This window comes from Saccopteryx bilineata, chromosome 6 (assembly GCF_036850765.1).
Source record: "Saccopteryx bilineata isolate mSacBil1 chromosome 6, mSacBil1_pri_phased_curated, whole genome shotgun sequence".
NCBI classification, from domain to species: Eukaryota; Metazoa; Chordata; class Mammalia; order Chiroptera; family Emballonuridae; genus Saccopteryx; species Saccopteryx bilineata.
The window spans coordinates 12,196,070-12,208,218 of record NC_089495.1 but is presented as its reverse complement, the minus strand read 5'-3'; the positions used below and the strand labels follow the sequence as shown (position 1 = coordinate 12,208,218).

Sequence of the window (12,149 nt, the reverse complement as noted above, 5' to 3'; positions counted from 1 at the left end):
GAATAAGAGAAGGAGGGCTGTGCGAAGGCTGGCACCCCAGGTCCCGCAGGAAACACTGGAGCCAAAGGCAGGACAGGGCCAGAACTTCCTGCTAGAAAATTGGGGTTGGACGTCCTGAAAACCGGTGTTAAGAGCCAATGCTAGGCTGAGAATGGCCTGATGGAGGAGGGGTTTAAGAACACAGTGGAGAGGGGAAGGGCCCCTGACCAGCAAGGGAGGAGAAAGAGAGATGGTAGTGATGAATAAGAAACAGGTTTTTTGCGAAGGGAGGGGAGGGGGCTCTCAGAGGGAAGAGACCCGAGCACAAAAGAGGTCTGCAGAGGGACCAGAGAAAAGTCCTGAGAGAGGGGCGCTCCCAGGGGTCAGGCAGGACGGAGAGAGAGTTGGGAGTCCGCGGAGAAGGAAAGATCAGGAGTGGAGGTTTTAGGTGAGGTTTCTCTGGCCAGAAAAAGGCCTGAGCGGTGGAACAGGCGGCACAGAGATTAAGGACAGGTGCGTGAAAAATTAGAAGCTGTGAATGTAAGAGATCTCCAATCAGTTCCCAGCTTTTTTGGCGATAGTTAAATTGGTGAGGGTGTTAACACCGAAAGTCCTTTCAGGAGGCTAATTCAGTAGGTTCTGTGGCCTGGCCACAGCGGAGAAGAAGAACAGTTTCTTCTTCTTTAGGGAGGGAGATTCCTGTGCCCCCATGGCCACCCTCAGTCCTCGGAGTGGTCAGATTTGAGTATTAGCATCCTAAATCTCAAGGTCTGGCCACGGATGGAAAAGGTAAAGTGGATATGCTCCGGACGTCCCCGAAGCACACGCGAACGGAAAAGAAGTCCCTGACGCAGCTGTGGTTTCAGACAGGGATTCTTGAAGGAAAGAATTGGGGGGGGGGGGACTTACTGCACCGTGCGCCGAAGTGGGTGGAAGGTCGGAGATCCTGGTTCTTTCTTGGGGCGGGGGGGATGAGGAAGAGGAGAGGTCCTTGCGGACTTCTAACTCCTCCCGGGTTTTCGGCACCAAAATGTAAGGTATTTTTCCCCGCCGAGAAGGAAGGAACGGGGCTCAGAGCCACGAAGTGTGGAAGAACAAAAGGCTTTATTAAGTACAGCGCATCCCGCCCAGCAAGGTTCCCTGGCCCTGAAGAAAGAAAGATGAAGGCCAGATGGAGGCCAGGGAAGTTGCACGGATTAAACCGCGTGGGAGATATTTAAAGGCCCCCTCTAGGGAAGTCGAGCTAATATGACGTGGTGAAATCCCACTGGCTGGCAGACGGTCGCTTTTTTCCAAAGGGTTCCTGCGAAGCTTCTTTTGGTGCGCTTGGTTGTGGGCGGTCCTAGCCAAAGTTCACGGGTCTGAGTTCCCCACGTGACCATTATCCACCAACCTTACAATACGTATAGTGTGATCCCATTTCATCTTTGTGTGTGTGTGTGTGTGTGTGTGTGTGTGTGTGTGCCAGAGACAGAGTGGGACAGATAGGGACAGACAGCCAGGAAGGGAAAGAGATGAGAAGCATCAATTCTTCATTGCAGCACCTTAGTTTTTCACTGATTGCTTTCTCATATGTGCCTTGACCAGGGGATAGGGAGTTGGGGGAAACTACAGCAGACTGAGTGACCCCTTGCTCGAGCCAGCGACCTTGGGTCCAAGCTGGTGAGCCTTCCTCAAACCAGATGAGCCCGTGCTCAAGCTGGTGACCTTGGGGTTTCGAACCTGGGTCCTCCACATTTCAGTTCAACGCTCTATCCACTGTGCCACCACCTGGTCAGGCCCATTTCATCTTTAAAACATCTATAAATACATATGTATTTGTATATGTTTCAAAAAATTAATGAAAAACACATGGAAAGAGATACAGAAATTGTTCACAGTAATTACGTGCAGGGAGTATGGAGGTGTGTCTTCCAACCATCACAGGATGGGAGACAGAGACTTTTCATATTACTTTAGGCATTTCAATATTAATTGAATTTTATAAGGTACATGTGTCACTTTCATAAGAAAAAAGTATATATATCTATCCATTTCATGAATCTACCCTCATCTCACTTCCTTCCTCTGTCTCTCCTGAGCTCTGCGCATCCTGAGCTTCTTGGAGTTCTGCCGGGCAGCCCAGCTTTCTCCCGGACCAATATCTCAGGAGGGCAGCTCCCCCACTTTGCTCAGACCCTTTCCACCCTCCCTAAACTTGTCCAAGTCTCTAGTCTGCTGAATGCCCTGCACTTTGTCTTTGACATGGTAGGATTAGTTAGTGATTTTTTATTACTTGTAGTAATTATTTCTCTCTCTCTCTTTCTTTGTTTCCTTTTTTTTTTTTTTTTTGTGAGAGGAAAGGAGATAGTGAGGCAGATTCCCACACGTGCCCCAACCAGGACACACCCAGCAACTGGATCATGGGCCAATGCTCCAGTACTGAGCTATTTTTAGTGTCTGAGGTGATGCATTCCAGAGCTATCCTCAGTGCCTGGGGCCACAATGGAACCAATTGAGCCACTGACTGTGAGAGGGGAAGAAGAAGAGAAGGGGGAGAGGAAAGGGGGAGAAGCAGATGGTCGCTCCCCCTGTGTGCCCCGACTGGAAATTGAGTTGTCCATATGCCGGGCCGATGCTTTACCTACCGAGCCACTGGACAGGGCTGACTTGTAATAATTTCAATGGGAGCACCAGCAGGTAAAGAATACAGAATTATAAAAGCTTGGAGATCTGTTTACACAGTACATCACTGAATAATTATTGATAAGCCAGTGTCTTGTCGCACCTGGAAGTGTACTTATGTCTGGAATGGCTACCAGTCAAACAGGGTGGAGAGGATTAGGTCTGCCTCTGACAGAGACTCTCACCCTGGAGGGGGCCAGACCCTGGAAGAACAGGGAATTGTCCCTTACCTGGGGTCACAAGGAAATTCAGTCCCGCAGGCTGAATGCAAATGGAATATTTGGAGTCTCTCTGCCTGGAAAACGACACACAGGGTCTTGGTCCGTCTGGGCTGCTATAACAAAATTGCCACAGATTGGGTGGCTTAAGTAACAAACGTTATTTCTCACAATTTTGGAGGCTGAGAAGCTGTAAAGCCAGTAGCCACGGCCACCATCACAGCCACCTGGCCTCCTCCACGTGGCCTTTCTCTGCTCTCTCCTCTAATGCTCATCTCAGGAACCAAGAGAGAGCAAGCTCCCAGTCTTCCCCACTTTATAGTATAGAAATCAAAACCCTTAATCCAATATACAAACAAGGAAGTCTCTGATACAAAGTCACTTATCTGAGGCATAATGGGATTCCTCATGAGAGTGCACCACACATCAAAAAGGGTGGGAAAGGCTTAGTCCCAAAACCAAGCCCCAGGCTACAAGGATTCTGCCTGCCCACAGCCCGCCCCCAACACACATTAATATAATCACGCCCATCCCAAGCAAGAAGGGCAACCAATACCATCACCTGGGCAACGGGCTTCCATGTGGGCAGTGCCATCTTTAACAAAGTGAGCAAAATATATTTTATCTGCCCAACAGAAGCCTGTAAAGCCAGTATCTAAGGCCAGGGCCACTATCACAGCAGCCTTCTGGCCTATGCAGGTTCGCATTGGATTCGGACAGTCGGTAAAGAAACAACGGAGCCACAAACTGATAGGCCATTGTCTTTAATCCTAGCTTGCACCCGGCGGGCAAGTAAAAATACACTGGGCTCCAAAACCCACTCACATTCAGTGCTCACAAAGCCACTGACTTAGCCGAGTTTCCTAGAATCAAAGGTTTCTAGCTCACCAGCTTTATTCTCCTCAGTTCCCCATCTCCTTCCTTATCCCAGATACAAACTCTACACAAACTGGCATCTCACTCAGCACTCCGCCATCTTGGCTGCTTCTCCTGGCCTCCTCCACGTGGCCTTTCTCTGCTCTCCTCTGCTCTCTCTTCTAATCTTCCCAGGAACCAAGAGCGCAAGCTCCCGCTCCGTCCCCATTTTATAGTGTAGAAATCCAAACCCTTAATCCAATATACAAAATAGGGAAATCTCTAATACAAAGTCACTTCTTTGAGGCATGATTGGATTGTACCACCCCACATCAAAAAGGGTGGGAAAGGCTTAATCCCAAAACCAAGCCCCAGGCTACAATGATCCTGCCTGCCCCCAACACACATTAATATCACCTGGGCAATGGCCTCCACGTGGGCAACGTTATCTTTTACAAAGTGAGCATAATACGTTTTATCTGCCCAACAAAGCCCAAGGTCAAGGTGCTGCAGATTCGGTGTCTAGTGACAGCCGGCTTCCCGGCTCACAGATGGTGTCTTCTGGCTGTGTCCACACACTGCAGAGCGAGGAGGCAGCTCTCTGGGTCTCTTGTGAGAGCAGGGATCTCATTCCTGACACCTCCACCCTCATCATCTAATCACCTCCAGGGCCCCACCTGCAAATGCCAGATACCAGTACCCGAGCTTAGGTTTTAACATGAATTTGCGGGGTGGGGACACATACATTCAGTTTATAGCACATAGTAAGCAAGCAGTTGGTGGGGAAAGGGAGGGGGCTTCTGATCCAACTCTTATCCCATCAGGCAGTGGGGCAGAGCAGTGGGGTCTCAGGGGCAGGTGGTGTCAGGGAGTCCCATCTGGAGGGTCAGGCAGCCTCTGTGAGAAAGGTCTGCCCAAGTGCAGAGCACGCAACCACGCCCACGTGGGGTCATCATTTATTCACCAGTGTTTATGGAGCCCCTTCCTCACGCCTGAGGGCAAGGCAGGCAGAAGCCAACCCGTGCTCCTGGCAAGGATCTGCATGGCCCCGTGAAAAGCCCAGCCTTTGAGCACACAGCAGTCATTTGCCCAGCCAGTCAAATATCCGCAAAGCCACACACCTGTCATGGGACTTCAGGTAGCCATTTCACCTCGCCAAGCCTTGTCGTTCTTGCTTCCAAAATAAAACTAATGAAGCCAGCTCACAGGGCTGTTGGGGCACGAAGAGAAATCATGCCGCGCACTGGGCCACACTCCGGCGTGCCACGGAGAACCCCTGCCCACCCCGGGACCCTGAGCGGCTGGGGAAGGGCACTGGCTTTCCTGCTGACTACCCAGCCTCAGAGGCTGGGCCGTGGCACCTCCGGAGACCTCAGCCGTGCAAACTCCGCTGGATCAATTGGGCCCGGGGGCAGTCTGCAGATTTGAGTTAGAATATTGTAAAGAGGGATAAAAGGTATCCGAAGCTCTTTGAAACGTGGTAACCGGCCCGCATATGTGGATGAGAGGGAAATAATCATCTCCACGGCTCCCAGGCCCTTCCTACTGTGGCGGGTTTAGCGCAGTCGAAAGAAAGTGCTGACGGGGCCCTTCGCAAGTGAAGAGTTGATAAATAAGAGTGCTGTGTTCATCTGGCCCCTCTGATCTCAGGATTTCAAAGAAAGTTAGACAAATACCAAGCAGCTGATAAGCTTTCTTTTTATCTTCTAGATGGGAAGTTGGAGGCTCAGTCAACAGGTTGAGAGTAAGAGAACCACAGCTATAATCTAGGTCAAGAGCTTCAGCGCTGAGAAGCAGTGTCACAGATGTATCAATGCGGTGGTTTTCAAGCTTAAGTGTGTGTTAAAACCACGTGAGAAAATTTCTCACAATGCGTGCTCCTGCAAGAGCTTCTCATTCGGAAAATCTGGGTGTGGGCTTTGGACTCTGAATTTTTTTTTTTTTTTTTTGTATTTTTCTGAAGCTGGAAACGGGGAGAGACAGTCAGACTCCCGCATGCACCCGACCGGGATCCACCCGGCACGCCCACCAGGGGGCAACGCTCTGCCCACCAGGGGGCTATGCTCTGCCCCTCCGGGGTGTTGCTCTGCTGAGACCAGAGCCACTCTAGCACCTGGGGCAGAGGCCAAGGAGCCATCCCCAGCGCCCGGGCCATCTTTGCTCCAGTGGAGCCTTGGCTGCGGGAGGGGGAGAGACAGAGAGGAAGGAGGGGGGGGGTGGAGAAGCAAATGGGCGCTTTTCCTATGTGCCCTGGCCGGGAATCGAACCCGGGTCCCCCGCACGCCAGGCCGACGCTCTACCGCTGAGCCAACTGGCCAGGGCTCTGGACTCTGAATTTCAAACTGGGCTTTCAGGTGGTATGTTTACCACACTTTGAGAAACACTGGTGTAGTCTAGAGTCAGAAAGCCAAGACACCCTGGCAGGTAGCTCAGATGGTTGGAGCATCGTTCTGATATGCCAGGGTTGTGGGTCCAGGCCCGGATCGTGGCCCATACAAAAATCAACCAATGACTGCATAAATAAGTGAAACAACAAATCGATACTTTTTTTCTCTCTCTCTTTCCCTTCCCCTGTCTCTCTACAATCAATAAAAATTTATACACATTGTAATATATGATACTATAAATCTCTACTGTATTTTCAAAGCTGCCTTCCAGGTGAACTTGAGAGCCTAGTATGTGAGTCTCATTTTAGTCAAGGCCCGTCACTGCCACCAACACCCACGGCCACCCCAGACCTCATCTGAGATGTTGATTGAGTAAAAGTCAATACAATAAACCCATCAGGTCAAGGGCATGTAGAAATTAATTTGGGAAGAACTGCCACATCACATTGAGTCTTCTTATCCTGAAAAATGGTATGTCTTTTTATTTGGATAAGATCTTCATTTATATTTAGTTTTCTCCCCCTCCCCCACCTTTGGACAGGTGCAGGGAAGGAGGCAATAAGCCTGCGCTCGCGCTGGTCAAAGCAGCTCTGTATCCTTTTGTTGTGGATCAAGACTGAAACACCATCACCGTCTTTGTCCTTGGAGAGGCTTCCCGAGGCTCAGTTCTCGGTCTCCCCTTACTCTTTCTCCCCACTATGTATCAGGTCAGTGATGGAAGGATATCCCCACCATTGTCCACCCTAGAACTGTAGCCTCAGAGCGCACTTGGGGTGCACTGTAAATGGAAGGGTGCATGGAAGACTTTGGCTCAGGACACATTTTCACCAGTTTTTACTCTTGCTAGATATCCTTCCACTTGTCTGTTATTTAGAATCTATTGTGAAAGTATTGGTCTTGTGTGTGTGGAAGCATGGCGAGAAATTTGTCAGATGTGGGTACCAGGGTTCTGTTACAAGATAAAGGGGCTTGTTCACTTGTACACATCAAAGCCCAATCAAATGTGAACAGGAGTTACTTTCACATTTCTTTACTTCTACAAGAAAGTAGAAGTTTATTAGTTGAGAAAACGGTGTCAAGCCTAGAGTCACAGGTGAGCTAGTGTTCAAAGACCTGGTTCCTGGTGGCTTTTAGGGGATGGGTTATATAGAGGAAAAATCATTAATCATGGTGGCTAGAAGAGTTGGGGTCACGGGCTCTACAGATTGGCTGGGGCCAGTGTAGGGAGTACTGTAGTTGAGACCGTTGTATCGGTCCTGATGTCAGCCATGGCATTGTTCCATCTGGTTTTGTGAGGCACTGGTTCGTAGAGTCAGATCAGCTTCCTCAAGCATGGGGCTGAAACACAGCGGAAGTCAAGATGCTGTCTTTCGTTTGATTTCTGTGATCAATAGTCCTGAGGCTTTGTTCTTAGGACTGTTTGACGTTGACCAGCATCTGATGTCCTGGGCTTAGTGATCAAGCAAGAGAGTGGATTCCCTTTAGAGAAAAGAGAAAGGGTCCTGTTATAGAAATGGAGCTTCAGCACGCTTACAGTTACATCGACTTTAAGGAAAACACTGGGAAGCTTTTCTCCCTCTTCTGTGTGCTGGAGCAATCACAAAGTGCAAACTATTAGCAATAACCTCTTGATCTGGATTCAGTGAGTTTGTGCAAAGACAGCACCGAAAGGAGCAATTAAAAATACTGCTTGGGGTTAGTGTTCTGGCCCGGCAGATAGACCATCCTGTTTCCAGATGTTTCCAGAAGGTAGATTGTGTCTCCACCTTTCCAGCTGGGCTGAAGGTAAACGCCACTGACCTCCTGTGCATTTGTCAAAATTTTGCAGAATCCCCTCTAGACATCCACACCACCTCCCAGCTGTCTCTCTCAGGGCTGCACTGTGCAGCGCAGAGGAGCAGAGCGGGGCCGGGGGACCAGGCCTCGCAGCCCTTTGAATTGCTTCATTTGTCAAGGTCGGGGGGTGGGTAGTGAGTGAGACTGACTCAGAGGCAGCAGTATGTGTGTCATATGGAGGGCACGATGTATCATGCAAGTGCAGAGTTTCATTGTTGGCTTCAAAAATAATGTTCACAGCCAGTCTAAAAAAGGCGGGGGGTGGGGGTGGGGTGGGGGAACGCTATAAGGTGCAAGGCAATTAGGCTGTGCATCTAGCTTGCTTTATCTTTGCAGAAGAGACGGTTTCATTTGAAAGGTTTTTATCACCAGCCAGTTGACAGGCTGCGGCAGCCGCCAGCTCCATGTTGAATGGGGCTGGAAAGTAATAAAACCTCTCCCTGCTTTATAGCTGCACCTGTGCCTACCGGAGCCACCGGGGAACGTGTACCATGCGGGCAACCAGAGTGGGTGGAGGGGAGCGTGAGAAGCCCAGGGGCCGGTGATAGCCACCTGTCAGTGTCTGGGCATCTAGAACCTGATTTTATATATAATATATAAATAACATATGTAACCTATAATATGAAAAAAAATATATGAGAAAGAGAGGGCGTGTCACTTCATTTACTAAATAAACACTGCTCATTTCAGTAGATGGGCCTTTAAGCTAAATCATATAAAGGTTTCTTCTTCTAAATTTCTCCCCTGGGTTTAGCAATTAAATGTCATTCTGACATAGTTTTAAGTGACCAGATGAAGCTTTGTCATCAGATTATAATGTGACTGGAGTAATGCTGACAGAATATTTGCCTGCCCGCAGGCAGTCCTGCAGTTTTGTGATTGGAGCTGCAGATTCCAGGCCAGCGACCTCCGTAGGCAGCACCGCTGGATCTCGGTGGAGAGTGACCTGCTTCCCTGAGACCCCACCGTCTCTGAACCTTAGAGATGCCGACAGCGAGGGACCTAGGGTCCCGACGGAGACCCTGTGATTGCTTTCCAACATTATAACCTCTATTTAGTTATAGATGCACCAGCTGTAGATGCACTTCCGGGTGAAGTGAATGTTCTTAAACTGTTCATGTTGTTCTAATGAAGAAACAGTAACAGAGCCTTGAGAATTAAGACCTGAGTCTCAGTAGAGCTACAGCAGGTAAGCGAGCACGGCATCCTAAGCACACAGCGTCCCGGGAAGGACCCCGCTGACAGGTCTGGTTAAAGGACCAGGGCTGATGGCCCGTGATGACACGCACACAGGCACAGTCACCGGCCCCCAAACACTGATCAGCAGGCTGCACGCTGAGCTGATGAAAATTTGTGGGAGGTTATCTGCCCGAGAGCTGTTATTTGACCACCTCCTGTGCTCCAGGCTTTTTTCTAGGTGCCGGAAATGTGGCAGAGACCCAAACAGACATTCCCTGCCCTTGGGGTGCTTTCGCCCTCCTGGGGTGCACAGAAGATAAGTAAGATGGGTGAGTGGGAATTATGGGGTGTGAGATGGCGGTCTACATCGGGGAAGAGAATAAAGGAGGGTAGGGAAAGGGGCATTGCGGGGGAGGACATGGTGGTTTTAGATGGTGTCCGGGAAGGAGACCCATGATACAGACCTGAAAAACAGGATCTCTTGGACTGGGCCGTTGAGAAGAGGTCAAAGCAGGCAGGGGTACTGGTGGGAAGACCAGGTCGGAGGTGATGCTATACCCTGGGAGTGTGGCGCAGTCACAGCGGGGCCGCGGTGAGCAGTGGTGGATGGCGGGCATGCCGTCCAGGGTGGACCGATAGAATCTGCTGAGAGATCGGTGTAGGGGACGAGAGGGACAGACAGGTGGAAGATGGCTGTAAGATACACGCCGGGGGACCACGTAGGCTGACCGTGGCGAGGACGCGGAACACAGTTCATCCCGGTATCATTTGCTCATAGCTGCACCTCGGGGCACCAGCGGGCCTCTCCCCTCGGCGCCTCTGGCTCCCGGGGCCCCGCCCCGCCCCCGCCCCCGGCGGGCAGTAACGGAAAGCTGCCCGCGCGACCCCGAATCCACAGCCGTTTCAGCGGCCGGCACTGGAAAATGGCCGAGCAGCTTTCCCCAGGAAAGGCGCCACACCAGGTGTGCACCTTCCTGTTCAAAAAGCCCGGGCGCACGGGGGCTGCGGGCCGCAGGAAGCACGGGGTCTGCGCCCCCGAGCCCGGAGGCGACAGCAGCGGGGACGGGGACGGGGACGGGGACGGAGGCAGCCCTGTGGTTCGCCGGGAAGAGAGGCGGGCGGGCCGCAGTCCCAGGATCCAGCAGACCCGTGGCAGTGGGAAGCAGGAAGCGGTTTCCTGCGACTCGAGTAGCGAGGAGGAGGCGGCGGCGACCGGGAACCGGGACGAGCCCGAGACTCTCCGCGTGGTCTACCAGTCCACCCGCTCCGCGAAGCCCGTGGGGCCCGAGGACATGGGGGCGACGGCCGGCTACGAGCTGGACACGGACAAGGAGCGTGACGCACAAGCCATCTTTGAGCGCAGCCAGAAGGTCCAGGAGGAGCTGAGGGGCAGGGAAGATGACAAGATCTATCGAGGCATCAATAACTATCAGAAATACGTGAAGCCCAAGGATACGGGCAACGCTGCCTCCGGCACGGTGCGGGAGGGCCCCGTCCGAGCGCCCGAGCACCTCCGCGCCACCGTGCGCTGGGACTACCAGCCCGACATCTGTAAGGACTACAAAGAGACTGGCTTTTGCGGCTTCGGGGACAGCTGCAAATTCCTCCATGACCGATCAGATTACAAGCACGGGTGGCAGATCGAGCGGGAGCTGGATGAGGGTCGCTACAGTGTCTCTGAGGATGAAAACTACGAGGTGAGAAGCCAGAGAGAGGAAGTACCGTTCAAGTGTTTCATCTGTCGCCAGAGCTTCCAAAACCCAGTTGTCACCAAGTGCAGGCATTATTTCTGCGAGAGCTGTGCCTTGCGGCATTTCCAAACCACTCAGCGCTGCTATGTGTGTGGCCAGCGGACCAACGGCATCTTCAGCCCCGCGAAAGAATTGGTCGCTCAACTGGAGAAACGTCAAGCTGCGCAAGAGGGTGGGAAAGTGACCGAGGAAAGGGCAGGCGGTGAAGTCGGTTCCTGGAGAGGTGGCTTGTGAAAGCATCAAGAGGGTGCAGCTTCTTGGCCCTGGCTGGGTGGCTCAGTAGAGCTTCCTCCTGACATTCCCAGGTTGCAGGTTGGATCCCCGTTCAGGGCACAGGCAAGAACCAACCAGTGATGGCATGAAATGAGTGGAGCAGCAAAGCAATGTTCTTCTCTCTCCCTTTCCCTTTCTGTTTAAAATCAATAAATTTTTAAAATGGTAAAAAAAAAAAAAGTATTATTTTCCTTATGAACAACTCTGTAAACGTACTTTTGCCCACCCCCTGTATGTTAACATATTGTATATTATTTTTAAATACACATATATATTTTTGTTGCCTGAGCAACTTGAAAAAAAAGCTGTCATTTCCTGTAAGGGGAAGACTGACAGGGGAACAGGTACTTTTTTGGGGGGAGGAGAATGAGGAGTTCACAGAAATGAATTCAGGGTTCATTTGGGACGTTTTAAGTTTCAGATGAATACCAGATAACCAAGTGCAGAGGTAGAGTCAGAGCTACCGGGAAGAGGTTTGGGAGTGAGCTGTGCATTCCAGAGTAAATGACAGCTGTTTGGAGCCATGAGATGATGACATAGCTCAGGGAACGAAACGTGTGTAAGAATTCCAAGGGCTCCTGAACATTTAGAGGGAAGAACGTCATAGGGAACTGCCGCAGACCAGCGTGGCTCCTAATAACGGTACAGAATTAAGGAAACACTTATCAAAACAAAAACGATGGGACTGGGAAGACTCTTCAAATGCCAATGGCAATATCTGAGTGCCCCATAGCCCCTGTTTGCTTTATTATATAGCCATATGCAAATCAAGGACCTTGATACAAAGTTGCACATCCAAGGTTAAGACAGGAACTCTCCCAAGGCAAAAACAGGATACATTAGTGAAATCTACCAACATCTGAAAACAAACAGAAGAAAGGGATGTAAATTGCTTCCAGCAACCTAAGGAAGCAAGTGAAGTGGGTGCAAATACTCAGCATCATAGCCAATATGGAGATGGAGGAGGGAGAACTTAGCCTTTTGCTAAGCCTCGAATCTACAATGGC

At 50.9% G+C, this 12,149-nt stretch overlaps 1 protein-coding gene across 1 annotated transcript; it reads left to right on the top strand.

Annotated features, from left to right (window-relative positions):
- Positions 1–9,587: 9,587 nt before the first annotated feature.
- LOC136308005 (E3 ubiquitin-protein ligase RNF113A-like) lies at positions 9,588–11,269 on the top strand. Its single transcript, XM_066235099.1, has one exon. The coding sequence runs from the start codon at positions 10,042–10,044 to the stop codon at positions 11,101–11,103; it is 1,062 nt and encodes a 353-aa protein (XP_066091196.1). The 5' UTR covers positions 9,588–10,041; the 3' UTR covers positions 11,104–11,269.
- Positions 11,270–12,149: the final 880 nt, after the last annotated feature.

Coding starts and splice junctions, on each gene's coding strand:
- LOC136308005 (XM_066235099.1), top strand. CDS start 10,042: ATGGCCGAGCAGCTTTCCCCAGGAAAGGCGCCACACCAGGTGTGCACC.